Raw genomic sequence first — 22,474 nt, 5'->3', positions numbered from 1 at the left:
TTGTAGTAGTGGGTCTGCGGCTGTAGCTTCTTGGATTATTTCCGATGTGACCGGTAGTGCCCGCACTGTGGAAACAAGTCCAGAGACAACTTCAGGTTCTACAGATAAAGCAGCGATGACACTACCTTCTACAGCTTTTTGATGAGAAGAGATGAGTCTGGATAATACATCTGGCTGGCTAATTTTGCTGCCTGGTTGGTATTTTTATGGAGAAAGCATAACCTAACAGCATAGTTGCCCATCTTTGCAAGCGGTTTGCTGTATAAACAGGAATTCCTTTCTTTGAACCAAAAAAGGCTTGTGGTCTGTGGGCAGATTAAAATGACAGCCGTATAGCATTTTGTGATATCTTTTTACAGCATAGATAATCGCTAGAGCCTCTTTCTCAATTTGGCTATATTTTCGTTCAGTGGGTGTCAATGATTTTGATGCATGTGCAATGGCTTTTTCACTTCCATCAGGGAAAATATGTGATATTACTGCTCCAACTCCATAGTGTGAAGCATCCGTCTAATGATAGATTATGGTGTGTAAGCAATAGGTCTGAGTGAAGAAGTGATTTTATCTTTTCAAATGATTCTTTGCATCTACTTGACCAGTTCCATTTAGTATCTTTTTTAAAAGATGATTAAGAGGTCCATGTAATTTGTGCAATTCAGGTAAAAAGGAACCATAATGGCTTACAAGGCCCAGAAAGGATCGTAGTATTGAAACATCCCTTGGGGGTGGCATGTGTTTTTATGGCTTGAATATTATCTGGATCTGGTTTTCGATCATTTTTGTGGAATAAAAATTCAAGGTATTTCACAGAAGTTTGAAAAAATTTGCATTTGTCTTAAGTGGAATCCATATTGTAGAATTCGATCCAGCACAGAATTCGAGTGATACAGAAGTTCTTCTTGAGATGTGCCTGTAACGATGATGTCATCAACGTAGGCAGAAACTCCTGGCAATCCTGTGAGCATTGCATCTATGGTTTGTTGGAATATAGCCAGGGCTGACTTGACCCCAAACGAAAGACGATTGAAACGAAATAATCCTTTGTTGGTGTATATAGCGAGAAGATTTTTGGAATCTTCAACTTCATTTGTAAATATGCATCTGCAAGGTCTAGTTTTGCAAAACAAGTTCCACCGTTGAGTTTTGAGAACAAATCATCTGGTACAGGTAGTGGATACTGGTGTGCCTCCAGTGCATCCTTTAATCATATGGAAAATATCCGCACACAGACGTACTTTGCTATTAGCCTTCTTCACAATAACAATAGGTGCTGCCCAGGATGAGTAATTTGTAGGTTGGATGATTCCAGCTTGTTGAAGGCGGTCCAATTCTTTTTCCACTGTAGGCACAGCTGCGTATGGTACAGGGCGCCTGGGTCTAAAAACGGGCTTTGCATCAAACTTTAGTTTTAAAGTTGCTTTGACTTTCGTACAGCATCCAAGACCTTCTTGAAAAACGTTGCTGAACTTTGTTTTAAGAATGTTCTTAAAATATGTTTCGACATCTGCTGAAACATTAACATCGAAAGAATTGAAAATTGTATTAAGTAGGACATTGAAAAGATCAAGTTCCTCGATGAAATCCAAACCAAGAAAATTCAGGATTGATGAATCAAAAACATAGCATACACCTGAAAAATGTTTTCCTTTGAAAGAGATATTGCATGTTAACTCACTATTTAGTTGTATTTTGTTTCCAAATGCACTGCAAGCAACATGCTTCGTATTTTTAAACGTTGGTTTTCCTAATAACTCCCATGTTGGCTGTGAAATCAGAGTTATGTCGGAATTAGTATCGAATTGAAATTTTATTGGCTTATTGTTTATCTCAGCAATTATATATTTCCTACGAACTTCAAAATTTACATTAAACGAAGTCATCGTTTTTTTTCTTTAAAATCATTTTTAAACATATTTTTCCATCGGTCAAACCAAACGGAAAATGTCTGTTTTAATTCCGGATTGAATTGAAAATCGGTGATAGAATTTATAATATTATCAAAGGAGTTACTTACAGTTGACGAAGCCAATTGTGTTTGAAATTGAAACGTTAATGTTTCTATTAATTTCTTTTGTGCGTCAACAAATTGTTCTGACTTCTAAGTATCCTTTCCAGTAAATTTGAATCCATGACGAAGAAATAATGCAGTTTTTTTTTGTGCTGTGCACAAACGGGAAAATCTTTTTTCGAAGAGACAAGTCTGTTGGATTTTTTTTCTAAGGAACCATGTGGTTCGTCCGACCGGGTCTTGTTTATTTTTTTGAAAATCCAAGTTCATCTCACCCTCGTCGTCAAATCTGTTATGTCGTTACGGAATATAACTGCTTGTGGGAATTACAAGAAGATATCGTTTTGGCACCAAAATATTTATTTTTTTTTAAACAGAAAAATAGTAAAACGTTAGAGCAACAGATTATGTGAAATGCTGTGTCAGCCATCTTGAAAAGTCTTCCCCTTTTGATCCAGGGGAGATAATCTTTGCTTTTCGGTTATTTCCCTTTATAACAGATACAGAATAATTTTAAATTGAGACTAAGGTTACAGAATTATCTTAAGTTAAGACCGACGTTACAGAATTATTTCATGTTAAAATAAAGGTTACAGAATTATTTTATGTCAATACGAAGGTTACAAAGTTATTTTATGTTAAAATTATTTTATGTTAGAATTATTTTATTTTAAGACTAAGGTTACCAAATAATTTTATATTAAGACTAATGTTATATAATTATTTTAAATTAAGAATGAGGTTACAGAATTATTTTATGTTAAGTTAAGGTTATAGAATTATTTTATGCTAAAACTAAAGTTAGATAATTATTTATGTTAAGACTCATGTTACAGAATTATTTAAAATTAAGACTAAGGTTACAGAATTATTTTAGCTTAAGACTAAGGCTACAGAATTATTTAAAATTAAGACTAATTTTACAGTTATTTTATGTTAAGACTAAGGTTACATAATTATTTTAGCTTAAGACTAAGGTTACAGAATTATTGTAGGTTAAGACTAAAATTACAGAATTATTTTAGGTTAAGACAAAGGTTACAGAATTATTTTATGTTAAGACTAAGGTTACAGAATTATTATAGCTTAAGACTAAGGTTATAGAATTATTGTAGGTTAAAACTAAAATTACCAAATTATTTTAGGTTAAGACAAAGGTTACAGAATTATTTTAGGCTAAGATTAAAGATTCAGAATTATTTTATTTTAAGACTAAAATCGCAGAATTATTTTATGTTAAGACTAAGGTTATAGAATTATTTTGTGTTAAGACTAAGGTTACAAAATTATATTATGTTAAGTCTAAAGTTACAGAATTATTTTATCTTAAGACTAAGGCTACAGAATTATTTTAAGTTAAGATTAAAGTTTCCGAATTATTTTTTTACGACAGGTTACACAGTTATTTTATGCTAAGACTAAGGTTACAGAATTATTTTAGATTAAAACAAAGATTACATAATTATTTTAAGATTAAAGTTTCAGAATTATTTATCTTATCCCTGAGTGGCTTCCGGGCCTTGATAAGTGGTGATCACTGTGTAAAAAAAATATTTATGTTAAGACTAAAGTTACAGAATTATTTTATGTTACGACCAAAGTTTCAGAATTATTTTAAATTCAGGTTTAAGATTCAGAATTATTTTATGTTAAGACTAAAACCATAAAATTATTTTATGTTAAACCCAAAGTTTCAGAATAATTATATATTAAAACCAAAGTTTCAGAATAATTTTTAGTTAAGACAAAGATTTCATAATTATTTTAAATTAAGACAAAGGTTTCAGAAGTGTTTTAAGTTAGCCGGACTTCCTACTTACCATCCACCATTATTTATCTGATATATTCAACCCCGACATCTCGTTATAATCAATAGAAGAAAAGTTAAAAAAAAAAAAAAAAAGATAAAATTGGAATTGTTTTCTTACGGTCTTAAAATTCATATGCGTTTTTTTCAAAACTAACATTAGTTCGATCTTATTGAAATAATATTGAAATAATATTAGGAAAGAAGTTAGACAACTCCCACCAACTGAAATTAATGCGGAAATATCTTCACTACAAAGAAGAACAACAAGGGTAGTTGTTTTATTTCTGTAGGTCATCAGAAATGTACGAAAAATTAAATTACTGGTGTAATTCTATGATTTTATATTAATATTAGTGCGTATACTGGCGAAGCATTTTTTTTCGTCATCTTAGATGGAGGGGGTATACCAGTCTAAAAATAGTTTTCTTACTAATCTTTTCGGCATGTTATGATAAGACACGTAAACTGGTTTGACCAGATACGCCACCGCAGTTAGCGTTATTTCTCTAATCTCAAGTCCTTTAACAATTTCGCCTTTCATCTAAGCGATGGAAAAAGTAAAGTATGTTTTCTTTATGTATTTTTGTTTGTACATATTTTTTAGGTAGTTTCACGAGTCAATGTTTGAGGTCAACGTTGATCTGGGTAAGGGGACTTTCTCTAACTACAGATAATGACCGAGTTTTGCACATTTTTTGTCGCTTCTCGTGAATTGTAATACGATTATAAATTTGAAACAGACAAACACACATATTTAATAAATAGAATTTATTCACAAGTCATTTTCAGCTTTTATAGATCAAATTTTAATAGATTTTATTTTAATGTTTTAATTTTAAATTTATTTTCGAAATAAAAGTGAGAATTGATTCAAATCATAAAAATTCATTTTTATCCACTTTTTTTCAATGTTTCTTTTCTTTACTAACATTTTACTTAGCATCGTTTTGCGAGCGTCATCCTAAAATATAACCTCCTATTTGTTTTAACTCAAAAAGTTGAAGAGCTACGGAGACAGGAGTGGTACTATTAAAACAAACGACCTTTCATATTCCAGAATTTGTTTTTCTACATAGTCACCACAATTTTCAATGAACTTTTGCCAGCGATGAACGGTGGCTATGCATGAGCGTTCGGAGCGTGCTTTATCATACGAGGGTTGTTTTAAAAGTAAAATATTTTATTTTTTAATCAAGAAAGAGCTACGCAGATGAGAGTGGTGCCATTAAAACGAGTGACCTTTTATGTTCTAGAATTTGTTTTTCAACCTAGTCACCACCATTCTTAATGCACTTTTACCAGGAATTCAATGACGCACGTTCATAATAAAGATTGCTTTCTTAGAATCTCACACCGTCAGTATCTGCAACAGAAAGATGAAACTTTCAGATCATGAATGCATGTTCAGTCATCATAACAAGGCAATTTTCAATACTCTCTGCTCCATTAGGGTGGAATAAAAATAGGAGGCATTACGTTTGGAACGCCTCCTCGTATCTTTCTTTTTGTTCTTCTTTAACTTCTTACTTTCTTTCATTTTATCTTTCTGTTTTTGGCATTTATTTCTTTCATTTTTTCTTGCTTACTTTTGTTTCTATTTCTTTTTACATTTCCCCGTTTTCTTCTTCTATCTTTATTATTATACCTTATTTGTTTTCTCTTTTTCATTCTTTCAATTACTCTTTCACGTTCTTCTTTTCCTTTTATTTTCCCTTTATTTTCATTTATGTTTTCTAATTCTTTTGTTCTTAATGTTTTGGCGTTTTCTTAAGATTACACCCAATGTTTCCTATAACCTCCATTCTGCACATATTCTGCAAACAATCGCGTCTCAATCTTTAGTTTCACATGCGGATCTACAAAGAACAATGCTTCTTTCTTAGAATTGCACACCTGTGGAACTCTCTTCTATTTGCCTGCTTTCCAGCTTACCACAATACGGTCATCCTCAAATCTAACGTAAACAAGTTCTTGGTGAGCCGTTCCCTTAAAGTAATCCAATTTACTAAATTTACACTTCTAACGATTACTATGCTGTTGTCCCTGTAACTACTGTACACTCTTTAACCCTTATCCTCGAATGACCGCTGGGCCTTGATAAATGGTGATTCCTTTGTAAAAAAATAAATAAACGATTAACACTTTCGCGATAAATAAAACCTGTATTAATGCAACAGAATATATGAATAAAAGAGATTCTTGCGGATCCTTCAACAACATGTTATCTTTGGAAATCAGCATCACTAAATTCGGATGTTTTTTACCTTGAACTCAAGACACAAGCATAATATTGTTCTTGGTATTACAATACTTTAAAAAGTCAATACAACTATGCTATTACACCCCTGTTTGAAACAACAGTAACGTATGGTGTTTTGAATGATAATAACGAAGCCATGTTTGCAATAGTGAAAATCAAGTTATTTATCTTCCTCCTACGGCGGAATGATATGACACAAAGGTCGGAAAGTGGGATTTGAAAAGCCAGCGACATACAGAAAGAACACTCCCACCTGCCAAAAATGCTCGAGCCGACCCGTCGATATTACCCGGTAACGGTGCCTCAGACGGTTAGCAATAAACTACCCCTTTCTCAAATGGAGAAGGCAAGGCCTATGAAGAAGAATTTCTTAAAACTGCACAGAACCAAAGCCAGCAATACCTCACTCAGCAGAGAAAAAGCCATTTTAACAATGGCATAGACTCTGGTAGTTTTGGTGCCAAAGAAACACCAGAACTGCGCTTTTTTTTTCTTTCCAAAAACACGGCTTTAGTATATCTCTGAAAAGAAAACGGATTATTATTAATCCGTATTTCCTCTGTTCGACTTAATACCAAGTGAGACTCGAATTCTCTACGAAAGTAATGAGGTACTATAATCACAATCTATGAAATAGGTTTTCGTACAAATTTATTTGGGAGAGCAAAACCTTTTCCAACAAATTCTATTCAAGTCTTTGTCGATTCTGAAATCGATTCTATATGGATGTTGTATTATTAAGTTATTTCGATCGGCAGCTTTTGTCAAACATGTTCGTAGTCACGAGTCGTCAGGGTTTGCTTTTTAATTTATTTTAGTTGTTCGACCTGATTTCGACATTCTAGATATTCTCTTTGGTTTCTCCTCCCAAATTTCCCTATGCGAACAGAAACCACACTTGACGATCAGGTAATCACTCCTTCTCATGTCCGCGATACGATAAAAAAAAACTAAGACACCGCCAAGGCTTGTGGGCTTGATATTATCTCTGCTATACTAATTAAGAAATTCTCAGCTGAGCTAGCCTGTATATGCCACAAATTCTACAAAAAATGCCTTACGGAATCTTACTTCCCTGATAGCTGAAGAATTGCTTCTGTGATACAAGAATTCTTGTGAAAGAACTTATCTGCTTAATTATGGTCTTATCAGTCTCCTCAATCTTTTAACTATTGACCAATCAAGCACTAGTTCACCACTTTTAAAAGCTAAACTTCTCTCTGACTGACAGTATGAATTTAAGCAAGCATGTTCTCCTGCAGATATTTTAACAATCAGCTCTAACTTCATATACCACGCACTGGATAAGGCAGGGGAATGTAGGGCGGTGGCCCTTTATATACTTCAAGCTTTTGACAAGGTCTACAGTAAAGAGCTTATAATAAAAGGTAAATTGTACGGCATTACTGAACGAATGCTTAATATAATTAGATCCTTCTTAGTCAGGAGGAAAATCCATGTTGGCCTCGATTGACGTACTTCCACGCATGCGTATTAATGCGGGAGTGCTTTAGGGGTCATCCTCGGACCTTTATTTTTCCTGATATTCATAAACGAACTCTATGATAAAATTGTGTCTGAGATGAGTATGTTTGCTAATGACATAACAATCTGTAATAGGTATGAATGAAACCGGATGCACACATATTTAAGGCAATGGCGAAATCCTAAGAAAACGACTTCCAGTCGATAGAGGTCTGAAACTGTAAATATATTGTTAATATTTAATGCTACTAAGACTAAGAATATTTCCTTTAATAATTACAAGAAGCTTTCTCAATCACCGTTAGATATGATTACTAATACACTACCTGAGAGCTCATTCTTCAACCCCCCCTCGATTTAACATTCACAATCAACATGAATTGGAACAAATACATTTTAAAGGACATTGCAAAGGCTGTTGCAAAGAAGGTGGGTTCCTTATACCGCGCTAGAAAATTAATCCTACCTGAGAGTATCCTGTATCTTCGCAAAGCACACATTCGACCACGCATGGAGTATTATTGCCACATCTGGGCTGGTTTATCCACCATTAGTTTCTTCCCATTAGACAGGGTCCAAAAAAAGAGTTTCCAATCTAATTAATACCGCATTACCAACCAAGATCCAACCCTTGTCGAATCACTGCAATGTTGCATTCCTGTGCCTGTTTTACAAGTATTTTAATGAAGTGTGCTCTGATGAACACTTGCACTCACAGAATACACACGCACCCAACAAACCAGTTTAGCAACAAAATCCCACCCCTTTACTGTAAAGGTCTCTAAATACCAGAAAACCTTCTATTGTAATAGATTATTCCCTCAGATTAATAAACTTTGGAATTCTCTCCCTGATTCCTGCTCTCCTGGGTTTACTGACATACAGAAATTTAAATGTAATGTAAACCGACATCTCGCTTATCTCCTTAGATAATCACCTGTAAAAATGGCCCCAAATAGTAGCAGCTTTTGTTCAGATGGCAATAAAACCTGTTTTTGGGTTAACAAAAGTGTTGGAACGCCTATCAACTTCAAAGAAGTAGAGTTAAGTATAAGAGAATTTTACGTTCAACTTGTATATACGAGTTACTAAAAATTGAACAAGTCTGTTAAAAAAATGATGATCTAAAAATGTACTTACTCGATTGGAAAGCAAATATTTTCCCCATGAAATGAAATAACAAATTCAAATTGGAAGGTTCGTGTTCTGCATCAGTCAAGAAAGTATTAGGATAGATAACGTCTTACCTTGTGCGTATAGCTTAAAAACTCCATCTGTCACCGCTTTTAGTGCTTCTGCTAATTCGATATTCGTTGTAAAGTGAATGAGATCTCCATCGTTATCTGAAAAATATGAACAAAGCAAAGAAATGAGAAATCAAGAGATCATATTATAATAGAGATTTGGTATTGATGATCACAAATTTGATCACTTTTTCATTATCACTTTTAGATCACTTTTTCATTATCCCAAGAAATGAATGAACAAAAAATTTTGTAAAAAACACCTAATTATCTCTCTCTCTCTCTCCCTCTCTCTCTCTCTCTCTCTCTCTCTCTCTCTCTCTCTCTATATATATATATATATATATATATATATATATTAGTTGTACCCGGCCACGCGTTGCTGTGGCTCAGTTTGTTAAAATAGAACACATTCCTCAAGAAAAATTGCATTTTGTTCGTTTATTTACTTTTATTATTTTTTGCAATTTTTTTAATCAATAAAAGTTGTTATTCCCCCTCCCCCCGAAAAAAAGATTAATTTTTTACCATAAATTGTTAGGTGAAAGTGAAAGTGAAAGTTTTTTTTCAGGAAAACTTGCACTTTTTTTAAAAAAGAAATTTGGCAGTAAGCATTTCTCTTTGAAAACGGAATTTTTTATATAAAAAGAACAGATGAATGCTTTACATGAACACTGTAAATAGTTATGTGAATGTAGAGAAAAGTTTGATTTTTTTTCAAGAGACTGTACAAATTATTTTTTTTTTAACAAATGTTCAGAAAATAAACAGAAAAATACTTCCATCATTAATTATGCAGAAAAATAAATAAAATTTGGATTTAGTGTTTCAACATTATGCTTATAAATTACGATAAAACTTGCTGAGTATGCGCTGTTTTACGGTTGTTGTAAAAATGGAACGGAAACTTAAATTTCGCTCCGTTGTAATCTTTCTTTATTTTTTAATTGTGCCCCCCCAAACGAATATAATCAAAACAGTAACATTCAACAATTGTACTTTATGTATATAAAACACAAAATATTTTTTTAAAAAAGTTAATAACGAAAGGGAAATAATTCCATTTTTAAACGAAAAAGTCAGTTTGGTATATCTTTTTGTTATTTTTTACATAAGTCAAGCTTACCATTCACATTGGAAATGTCGACATTTATAGGTTTTCGGGTACGTTTACAACGAATAAACACTCCAATCTAGTATATGTATCAGAATTTGTATAGGAATTTTTGACACCCCTATCACGGAACTGCGAATTAAATATAAAAAAACTCGTAATTTAAGTGGGTTGTTTATTTTCTTTATGGATTATACTTCCAAAATAAACTATTAAAGTTGTTTTAAAAGTAATAGAAATATATTTTTTTATTAAAAAAAAACAGTAATGAATTTTACGAACTCAATATTTTTCAATTTTTAAACTTTAAAAATCTATCAAAATTTTTCTATTGATTCTATTTTTACGATATTTTCAGGATCAATGTGAAATTGTATGCTCTTTCCAATAAACCGAATATAATATTTTAGACAAACGTTTTTTTTAATTCACGCTCCCCATTTTCAAGTGTCTATTAAAAAGTAAATAATTAATTTACACACCAAAGTTTTATATATCACAAATTGAAGAGAAAAGGTCAATAAATAATATATTCAAATTTAAAACAAAAAAGTAGTGTTTTTTTAGAAATTTACCTGTAAAGTTCGAAGTTTTTTTTTAAACCACGTTGTTTGTTTTTCTTTTTTTTTAATAGAACCTTGGTCCTTGCTCCTTTAATTGAAAAAAAATTAGGACTTGAATTACATTTTTCGAGTAGTTATAAGCTTGGAAAGACAGGGGGTCGAGTAATTCACGCCTCCCATTTTGAAATGTCTATTAAAAAGTAAATAATTAATTTAATCACCAAAGTGTTATATATCACAAATTGAAGATAAAAGATCAATAAATAATATATTCAAATTTAAAACAAAAAAGTAATGTTTTTAGAAGTTTACCTGTAAAGTCCGATGTTTAAAACTTTTTTTATTTTAAAAAAGCGTTGTTTGTTTGTTTTTTTAATGAAATCTTGGTCCTTGCTCCTTTAATTGAAAAAAAAAATAGGGCTTGAGTTACATTTTTCGAGGAGTTATAAGCTTGGAAACACGGGGTGGAATTATTCACTATTTTTCACGAAATTTCTGATACACCTACCGATCTACCCATGTTAAAACGGCGTTCGGAATAGACACCCCTAACCTTGCCAGCATACCCGAAAAGCTATAAAATTTGACGTGTCGAATGTAAACGATGAGTTATACGTAATGTAAAAATGTACAGAATTTAAAAGGGAACGAAATTCAAATTTCCGTTCCATTTTTACAGCAACCGTAAAGCAGAGCATTCTATGCAAATTTTACATAACTTACTGTATTAATACTATTTTTTTAAGCAAAAAAATATTTAGGTTTTGCTATAAATTTCTAAACTCATTTCACCCTAAATAATTTAGGTGACTTAAATAGGAATCTAATTGAATCTTTAATTTCCTGAATGCGAGAAATTCATTTTTCTTCGAGTTATATTGAATTCATTAATACGGATGTTAGGGTCTTTTTTCGGAATGTTCCTGTAAAAATCATTTTTTATTGTTACAAATCACGATGCTTTATTTATATAAAAAAAGCAAAAATAAATTCTTGCGTTTTTTATTTACTACTGAAAACCATAACTTTAGTAAAGGTATTTTTTGTTTAAACAAAATAAAACATTTTCACTAAGAGTTAAGTAAAAATAATTAGTTCATTATATTCTGCGATCATTATTTGATCAATACTGAAATTTTCATTAAAATTGGTTAATTTCCTGATTTTTGGTGAATTTTTAAATTTTAAGTAAAGGGAGGGGTCAAAACGTTTTTACACTTTGAGCGTCGGCATTGATTTTGTCTGTACCTACCATTTTTCGATGAATATTTGATAGGAAAGCGAGCACGTGTGGTTAATTTAAATCAAATTTCAATCACATGGTTACATTATCAATAATCATGTGATTAAACCAATTGAAAATTTACCGATATTGTAAACACATTCTGTTTACATTAAGACTGTGTTGCTGAGACCAAAATACCCTTTTAGTGATGCAGTGTTGGTAACTGAGATTTAAAAAACCCCGCGAGATCAGGAGAAAGAAATGTCCAGAAAATCGCTAGATTTTTAACTATTGGGGCAGTTAATTCCCCAGAAGGCTTACATATTTTTTCAGTTAGTTTTACCTGTTTTTTCAGAGAGGGTATTTTTTTGCAAGAAACAAATCATAAACTCAAACGTTTTATAATAAAAGTTCTAAAAAAGTAATAAAACATCACAATAATGGTGCAACATATTTTGAAATTAGAAAAATAAAAAAACAAAAAAACTTTGTTTTAGCATGTTAAAAGTATTTAGGTTGGAAGATAATTAAATACTACTGTTTTGGTATAAGTTTTTTTTTTGCTGTTGTTTCTTGCTTTTTACAATTTTCGACTAAATACTTCTAAATTAAGCGGGGTTGCTTAGATTGTATTTTAAACTAAACTTCGGAGGTTGGAATGCTCCCCCCACCTAAAATGTACTTGAAAAAATCGATTTTATAGCGAGATTTAAGAATGGTTAGCCGAAAAAAAGGCGAAAAACAAAACAAATAATCAATAAATAATTGTTACCAAAGGCAATAAATGCTACTTTTTTTACTTACATGAATGAGTTTATTTTATGTTTTAAAGTATTTTCAAGCGCTTTTCTTTATTTTTTAATCTAAAATTGCGGGTGTGTGGGTGCGAAATATCTCCAGATTTTCTAAAATTCTCCGCTAGATTGCAACGAAATCTCCAGATCTAGCAGGAAAACCGTTAAATTGGAAACACTGGTCACGTGACAGGAAGCGGTAATAAATAATTGTCCCTGAATAAAAAAAATGGCCTATCGGTACAAAGAAAACCACCTATTTATCATAGAAAAATTAAGTATAATGTTATAATTAAAAAGAAATATATAAAAACACACATGGATATAGTGAACATATTATACCAAATCGTGGAAGCCATCCGTCCTGTGGTGTTTTAGACTATTAATTGCGAACGAACCAAGAGTTACATTTTTATATATATAGATATACAATTGAATTTCAACAAGGGTTGTGGATAGTGCTCAATCAAATAGAGCAAATTATATATATATATATATATATATTTAATTATTATTTTTATATTATTATTATTTATGACTGTATTCACGTAAATAATAATATATATATATAACTACTTCATTTACTCACATAAATTTATATATATATTTATATTATATATATATATATATATATATATATATATATATAATATAAATATATATATAAATTATATAATATATATAAATTATATAAATATATATATATATATATATATATATATATATATATATATATACATACACAGAGTGACCCCCAAAAAACGGGCCCTAACTCTAATTAGGCCCCGTTTTTTAGTGTTTTGTCCGAATTAAATGAAACTTTGGTCATATCACATCAAAACACTAGGGTCTTTGGCCTTTTTTATCCGTTCTACAGCATATGTTCTAGATGGCCTCCATTTAGCTTTTGTTTATTTACTTTTTTTTGGGGGGGTCACCCTGTATATATAATTTCTCATATTTTTTAATTTATTTATTATAGGAAATTGAGATACAAAATGAGTTCGCAATAAAACTACAACGTTTCGGTAAGAAAAGGAATGAAACTCATCTCTGGTGGGATTCAAACCCGCGACTTCGTTATTAGAAGTACAGCATGTTATCTTAAGCGCTACAGGGACTTGCCCACTATTTTATTATCTTAAAAAGGAATGAAAGCCAAATTTTGTAAAAATGATTCAATTCTGTCTGTCCATCCCTTCATCAGAAATATCTAAAAGCGAGAAATCGTAAACCCTAAAACAATATCAACAACCAATACTTTATATCAGTCAGGAAAAATACATAAACATGAATTATATTTGGAAAAATAATCACACTTTGATGAAGAAAATATTTAATTGTTGACTTTTAAGAAAATTATGACATACTTAATTCGAAGAGTTAAGGAATATAAATTCCTATATTCTTCAAATAAAGTTATAACGACTGAAAGCACGAAAATAAAATTGAGAGAGCGATTTAACAAGATTTATATTGTAAGAAAAACATTTTTTTTCAGAAGTAATAATTGTATAAAAAGAGATATTTTTTAGTAAATAAAAAAGTTTTACTGAATGACTTGTCGTCATAGAAGTGTTAAGTGCGAAAATTATCCTATGCAGAATAAGTCCTAGTTAAATTGATAGTTGTGATAATAGTTTTTGTGCGTGTGCGTATGTGTATGAGTATTTTATGAGTCAGATATGTCGGAATTAAAGTAATAACAAATATGAAATCGATTGAAGCGAACTGACATTTCCTAAAAAATGCGTCACTTATAGACACTAGCGAACTGTAATGTATGATATGTAATATACTGATGTTGGCATTCTGTCGATATTCAGCGTAAATGGAAACGCCTTGATATTATTGTAGCTATTTCCAATGCCTCCCCACGGGACAGAGTTAGACACCAGGGTCCTTTACTTAACGTGGAGAAAAGGTACAGAAATAAAAAAAATTGTCTCAGTCGTGAAGGACTTCTCCTCCACCGAAAGAGAACAAGAAATGGAAGTGCAGCCTCTGAAGAAGAGATACTACACTTTGATCTTGGCCAAAAGGCCAAGTTGCAAATGTATTTATCTAAATTATCAGGGATCGCGGTGTAGCCCGGTCGTAAAATATGCTTAAATATGATATTTTAATTCGTACGCATTTCATATATATTATTATATCGATTCTTATATATTATAAAGTTGTGATTTCAAAAATATATCTTTATCACTTGAATTCATTAGCTTGAACCGAAACCAAAACTTATGAAGAAATATATATATATATATATATATATATATATATATATATATATATATATATATATATATATATATATATATATATATACTAGCAGAAATACCCGTCGTTGACTGGGTTTAAAAACAGCCTACAGAAAATGGACTGTGATTGATGAAAGTATGATAGGTTATGAAAAGGAGGGGGTTGTAAAGAGATAGGTTTTGATACTCAAAAATTTTACCCTAAGCAAAATATGATGAAAGTAAAGATAATTTTCGCGAAAATATATTTTTTTTATATCAACTTTGTTTCCATTCGTAGCCAAGATTGACCAACAAAATGATGTTTCCTTACAAAGAGAAAATGTTATGTATATAATAGTATAAATATACAAGAAATAAATGTTACCATAGTCAATAAAAGTTTCTTTTATGGTATTAAAATTCATTGATTTGTATTTTTAAGTAGTTTGTAAAAAAAATTTTTTTTTAATTCACGAACCGGTTTAAAAAAAAAAAATCAAAATGGCAGCGACTTTGAAATGGAGAGCTCCGTTTTCAATTTGAAGGAGGGACACCTGAGCATTCTGCGTTAACAATTTAAGAGAGTTCCGTCAACGTAAGGAATATTTATAAACATATTTTAATGTTTTCCGTTATTTTGTGCTTGATGAATATTTGATTATGGCATGTGTAGTTTATATAAAAATTCATTTAAGCAGTTATCGCCTCAAATTTCGTTTTAATTCCAGTTCGCTGAAATTATTTCAAGTAAAGAGCATTAAAAACTATTTCAAAACAAAAAAAAAACATGAACTGAACTTTTATTGACTATGGTAACATTTATTTCTTGTATATTTATTTTTTCGGGTAATCGCTTGTTGGCTTTTCTGCTAAACACTCTTACTAAATAATATCGACGAAATATCGAAAAACAAATAAGCAAAAACAGTTTTGAAAAATAATGAAGCTTTAATTAATTTAGTAAAATAATCCGAAACAGCAAAATGGGATATTAAAAAAGTAAACACGTAATTACTTTAGTTTTTTAAAGCAAAGAATCGATATAATATGAATAAGAAGAAAATGGCGCCCTTTTCAATCAGAACAGCTTCGTTTCAGTTTTACAGTATTGAACAGTGTAGTATTGCGCCGTCGGACTAAGGGTTGTACTATTGTAATGTAAAGAACACTCAGAAAGGGTTGTAATCAACTGAATTTCTTCTTATTAGAAAAAACTTTTCTGACAAAAAGAAGCTTAAACAGATATATAAATAAAAATAAAAAGGTTATGTAAATGTTTTTAAAAAGACACGTAATCACGTGAGTAGGATTTTTTCCTTCTTTTGACACGATAAAAAGTAACGTTCTTATTTTTTATCATTTATCTATTTATCTATTTTCGAAAGAGTGCCACGTTCAAGTGGAGAAGGAAAAAACAGAGTTATGCAAAATTTGTGTCGAGAATTGTCTAAAGTTCCGACTTTTTTTTTTGGCTTTCACTTTAATAAGAACGTGAATTTATCAGGTGAATTTATTCGACACAATATGATTCAACTCAAAAATAAATAAATAAATAAATAAAATAAAAGCTAACATAAATTAAGATTAAAGTTAAGGTGTTATTGTGGACCCTAACCCCTTTTAAAAAACCTTGTTAAACTTTGTGACATATTTACATTCTATGGAGGTCAGGCGCGAAGGAACACTCAATAATTTTATTATACCATATTTCTTCAAACTGAAACATAATTATCAAAGTATACTTACGCAAAATAGATATGAAAATTCTTTGTTAAAGTTTGTGCCATATTTCCATGGAGTACAGGATGAACGCAGACCTCACAATTTTATTATACCATCCCTATTTAAGTTGAAACATACTTATATAAGTATTCTTATTTACATCTATATAAAAACCGTTGTAAACGTTTTTTTTTTCATTTTTTATTTCCATACGTTGGGGGCCAGGCGCGAACGCAGACCCCAACATTTTTATGAACCACCGTTCTGCCAGATAAAACATACCCATTCCTGATCCTCGATACATCTTCTATCATTATATGTAATGAGTTTTTTGAAATAGTCAACCATATAGGAGTCTATTCGTGACTACACACACACACACACACACACACACACACACACACGTTCAGCTTTATATATATATATATATATATATATATATATATATATATATATATATATATATAAAGATGCAAGCGTGACACACAAAAAATACACACGTTATCGTATTAATATATAGAAATAAAGCGTGGCTGTAATGGAATCCTATGGAAGACTTTTGTTTAAAGAACTGTTTTGTCTAGAAGTAGACGAGAAAACTCGACATTAATTTGTTGTATAAAAAAATATTTAATTTGATATCTAATAGCTATTTTCTAAAATTTTACAAATCTGAATTTTTATGAATGAATTTCACCCCCGTTTTCCCTCTTTTGTATAACACTAACTTAAAGTAAATATAATTACGTTACAACCCTTTACGCCAGCTGTGTTCTAAAATTCATTATGATCGGTCAATAAGATTAGGAATGGAGTCTGTACATACAAACAAATAAATGCATACATATACCTAATTATATATCTTTTATACATGTGAAACTGAGTTTTTTTTAGCACTGACATTGATATTTAAAGCTGATTTTTTTTTAAATTTAAAATATAACGCAACTTAATGACATGGATATGTGAGCGACTTTTTTTTACATAGGCATCACCACATTATCAAGGCCAAGAGGCCACTCAAGGATAAGGGTTAAAGAGTGTACAGTAGAAATTGGACAATATAGTAATCATTAGTAATGAAAATTTGGTAAATTTGATAACTTATATGGAACGGCTCATCAAGAACTTATTTACGTTAGACTTGAAGACAACCATATTGTAGTCAGCCGGAAAGCAGGAAAACGGAAGACAATTCCACAGGCGTGCAGTTCTAAGAAAGAAGCTTTGTTCATGGAATCTACGTTTAGGTTTAGGCACAGATAAAGAGTGGGGGGAATTATTGATAGTGTTTACAGCTAGACGAGTGTTTCTTGTGAAAGTTTGGCGAGGGGGGACCATAGATTGAAGCTCAGTCGAACACTTTCCATGAAAATAAAGATACATCAGAGACAAACTCGCAACATCTCTTCTGTGAGATAGAGGTTGCAAGGAAGAGAAAAGGACATCTCCTACGAGGCCACGAAGTCTATTTTGAACTCTATCAAGGCAGGACAAGTCCTTTCTAGCAGCTCCTGCTCAGATGTGGCAACAGTATTCCATCCTTGGACGTACCTGGCTCTTATATAGATAGAGAATAGCAACAGCAGTGAGATATTTACCGGATCGATAGAAAGATCCCACCATTTTTCCAGCGGCCTTGGCAACGACTTCACAAATGATAACTAATTCAGTTATTCTAAAAAACAAAACAAAAACAAAATTCTCTTTAATTCACTATTCTTTTTTCTGTTTTCTTATTGTATTATTGGTTGCATTTATCTATTACACACACTTCTATTTATCGCATATTTTCTTCATTGTGTATTGTATAATTGCGTAGAATTTGGAACGAAAATGTTGTAGCACACTTACACACATAACTTTATGTACGGAATACTCTTAAAATAATGAACGGATCATTATGAATTTTGGAATATATATTCTAAACAACACGGTGAGTAACAAGTGCACATCATTTCTTTTGTAATTCTTTTTACATTTAGAGGTGCATATATAAAGTTTGATCGTTGTATAGGATAAACTCTTAAACTAGCTAACCGATAATTACAAATTTTAGAATATATATTCTCGGCAACCATTTAAGACGTGCAGCCACCCAAATTGGCATCCGCCCCAAACACTTTTAAAATAAATTATATATAAACATTACTCTACATCAAATTTTAAGTTATATTAAATAATCCAATGTATAAAGGATTAGTGAGCGTTAATAATATATATGTGATTAATGAAATCCTAAACTATTGAACTTATTTATTATTACTCATTTTGAATTGTGAAATATCTATTCTAGACAAAAGAGTAAGTAACGGGGGCACATTTATGTTTCGTAAAATTTAAATTTAGGGAGATACCATCGACATCCAAAAGGAAAAAAACACACTAAAATTTAAAACGAATGCTATATTTATTTATTGCTGATACTACTCCTCCTGTGACGGATATTCTATTATCTATAAAAAACAAACAAAAAACACACACACACACACACACACACACACACACACACACACACACACACACACACACTATACACACGAAATGCTATAAGAAGATATAAGACTTTATACAAGGATGAAACACGGAACCCTCTGTGTGGCTTAATTATATATTTTCATTACAAACAATACGCCCTTTCCGAGAAGGGGATAGTTATAAATACAAGACGTAGGCAATCAATTATATCTTTTTTGCTTGGATTTGGAATCGACGGTACTGATGTTATTCTGATCACACTTATACAGACATACGGATACACACATATATATTTTACTATATATGGACACTACAAAAATATTGAGTAATATAAGAAAAACGCAAAATATGAATAATCTCTCTCTCTCTCTCTCTCTCTCTCTCTCTCTCTCTCTCTCTCTCTCTCTCTCTCTATATATATATATATATATATATATATATATATATATATATATATATATATATATATATATATAGCTACTAAACAATGTTATTTTATCGAATATTTTACTAACAGATAAGCAAATTTCAATCAAAACATTCTCAAGTAGAAAACGGAGTTAGAAAATGTATCCCACATAACAAGATAAAAAAAAAAGACGAGCTTTTATGGATCTTAGTTGTCTAAAATAAACTTCAGCTGAAAACCAACTCAACTAACCGATAGTAAATCAATGTATTACTTCATAAAAATGCACTCATGACCAATAAAATATCTTAAATTCTAACTAAAGTGACATTGTTTCTAGGCGTGGATTAATCGGGTAAGAAAGTCTGTTGTCATGAAGACTCACAAATTTAAATGAGTTCAGGAGAAAACACCGAGCCAGAATTCTGAGAAACATTTATCGTTTAATGCTCGGGGTTCTGTGGAACGCAGCAATGTAATTTTAGTTTTTAATTTTTATTTGTTTGCAAATTTTGAAACTTATGCAGCACAAAATAAATTTTAATTCTAAAGTAGACGGCTTCTGTTATATTCTTTAATCTAAAACTAAATCATACACGTTTCCCATGTTTATTTCTTAGTAATTATTAAAATAATATTGAAATATATTTCATATTATCAGTCGTCTGGGCCGGAGTAAGTAATTCTTAAAATAAATTGTAATGTTATTTTTTGTATTTGGTCGGTGTTTACTTGATAAGATGTAGTATCCTCATTTCATGTCCTGACAAATCTTTGTACAGAGAGACTGAGGACACAAAAAGATAGTGTCTAGTAGGGAATTTAAAATCTCCTTATATATATATATATATATATATATATATATATATATATATATATATATATATATATATATATGTGTGTATATATATATATATATATATACAAGGAACAAGGAACAAGGAATCGAGAGAGAGAGAGAGAGAGAGAGAGAGAGAGAGAGAGAGAGAGAGAGAGAGAGAGAGAGATAAGGGACTTTGTATATATATATATATATAAATTGAAAGTAAAAAAATAGAAGTAAAAAAAATACATATGTATCTACTATTATATAAAAGGAACTTTGTCTATGTTTATGCATCTGTCTTAAGTTCGTTCCCTATGAACTAAAAACGGCTGAGTCGATTAAAATTTCACAGGAAGGTACTTTATGTGTATGGCACGATTCTTAGATAGTTTTTGTGTCGAAATGTCTTCGATAAGTATCGATAATCGAAATACATCGATGAAAAAAGGGAAAAGCGATTTTGACCAAAGTTAACACCTTACACAGCCTAACATCACAAGTGCATTTGAAAAGTTTAATTACCATATAGCCGAAAGGCTCAATATAAAAAAAAATCAAAAGTGGCTTCTTTTATATGACAGGACTGCGTTCAAAATGAATGTTTCTGTTTAAAGCACAATTTCACAATGATACTTGACTTTTTCATTTTAAACTAAAAGTCAAGCTATTATCACTGCACAACTAATTATGCCAGGCATATACTATCAAATGGTTAGTTCTTTGATATGACTAGGGTGCGGTCGAAATAAATGTTTCTGTTTAGAGCCCAATTGAAGCATGATACTTGCCTTTTGCATTTTAAACTTTAATTTAAGCCATTATATATATAAATATATATATACTACCTAAGGTTCTGATGTTGTTATACTTGACCACCAGGATTATGTCAATAAAATGATGACAATCCTCAATGACACCTCTAAATTTGTAAAGTTACGTCCGGTAGAGACACATGACTCTACTGTATCTATTGAATATAGATTTCAAAGACGTCTGGTCAAATGGGTGAAGAGTGGAGCTCTTTCTTCCTCCATTTCTGACTTAATCAGACCGACTGGTTCTCTATGACCCCGTCTCTAAGACCTATATTATCCATGATAGGTTCCTCCCAACACAAAGTAGCCAAATGGCTTACTAATATTTTAGAACCAGTTTTGGAACAGTATAATTCTTTTTGCATTAAAGATTCTTTTTCTTTTGCTAAATTTATGCAGAATTACGCCCAGACTGACAAATTTGTGTGTTCTTTCGATATTGAAAGCCTTTTTACCTGCGTGCCACTCTCAGAGACTATTGATATATGTGCCGATGCCCTTTATCGCAGTCAGCTCCCAACTCCCCCTATTTCTGAAAATATTTTTGTGGAACATGGAATTCGCCATCAGGTCGGTCGAATTCAGTTTTAATAACATTATGTACAGGCAGATAGATGAGGTTTTTATGGGTTCTCCCCTGGGACCGGCTCTAGCAAACATTTCGTAGGTTTCTACGAAAAAAGTCTTTTATCTGGCTTTCAAAAACCAGATATTTATTTTCGTTACGTTGATGACACTTTGTGTCTGTTCAATGAAACGGAAGCGGATGTCTTCTTTGCACCCATTAATAATATTCATCCAGTTCTTATATTTACTATAGAGAAGGAAAGTAATTCTTCTCTTCGTTTTCTAGATGTACTGGTCTGTAAAACACCTTCCGTTTTTTTTTTTTTTTACTTCTATCTACCGTAAACCTACGTTCACTGGTCTTTACACACGTTTGGACTCTTTTTGCCCCACCAAAAAAAAAAAAATATAATCTTATCAACACCCGTATCCATAAAGCTTGTATGATATTGTATGATATGATAGACCAAATTAAATGATGACGTCAAATTTATTACCAAGACTCTTTGCAATAATGGTATTCCATTGCAAATCGTGGAATCTACAGTAAGAAATAAAATTTATAATTTCAATAAGATTAAACAGGCATCTGTTGACAAATGCCCTATCTACCTATGCCTACATTGGCTAGGTAATATTAGTGATAGATTTGCCTAGCAAATTTCTTCTGTCGTACAACAATGTTAATTTGCATCGAATACCTGTGTTGTTTTTACTTGTAAACCCATTTTATCTTCAATTTGTAAAGACGTTCTCCCCCCCCCTAACAATTCCCTTATTTATTTATTCAAATGTAGCTGTGGTGCGCGCTACGTCAGGCGTACGTCTCAAAGATTAGATAATAGGGTAAAACAACATGTTCCATCCAAAATTCGGAATGGAAACTACCTACCTTCGGACGTTTTGAGCAATAC

At 31.3% G+C, this 22,474-nt stretch overlaps 1 protein-coding gene and 1 long non-coding RNA gene across 3 annotated transcripts in view; one reads left to right on the top strand and one right to left on the bottom strand.

Annotated features, from left to right (window-relative positions):
• LOC145242465 (uncharacterized) overlaps positions 1–22,474 on the top strand; it is a 276,276-nt gene that overhangs the window by 53,524 nt on the left and 200,278 nt on the right. The gene's annotated exons all lie outside the window — the stretch shown is intronic.
• LOC145242392 (uncharacterized) overlaps positions 1–22,474 on the bottom strand; it is a 146,359-nt gene that overhangs the window by 32,722 nt on the left and 91,163 nt on the right. Inside the window, exon 2 of the mRNA XM_080105452.1 lies at positions 8,811–8,906. Coding sequence (XP_079961578.1) covers positions 8,811–8,906 — 96 coding nt within the window. The remainder of the gene's footprint in view (positions 1–8,810; positions 8,907–22,474) is intronic.

The sequence above is a fragment of the Euprymna scolopes genome, chromosome 1 (genome assembly GCF_053919585.1).
Source record: "Euprymna scolopes isolate OS-2025 chromosome 1, ASM5391958v1, whole genome shotgun sequence".
NCBI lineage: Eukaryota > Metazoa > Mollusca > Cephalopoda > Sepiida > Sepiolidae > Euprymna > Euprymna scolopes.
This window is presented reverse-complemented; position numbering and strand designations above follow the sequence as displayed.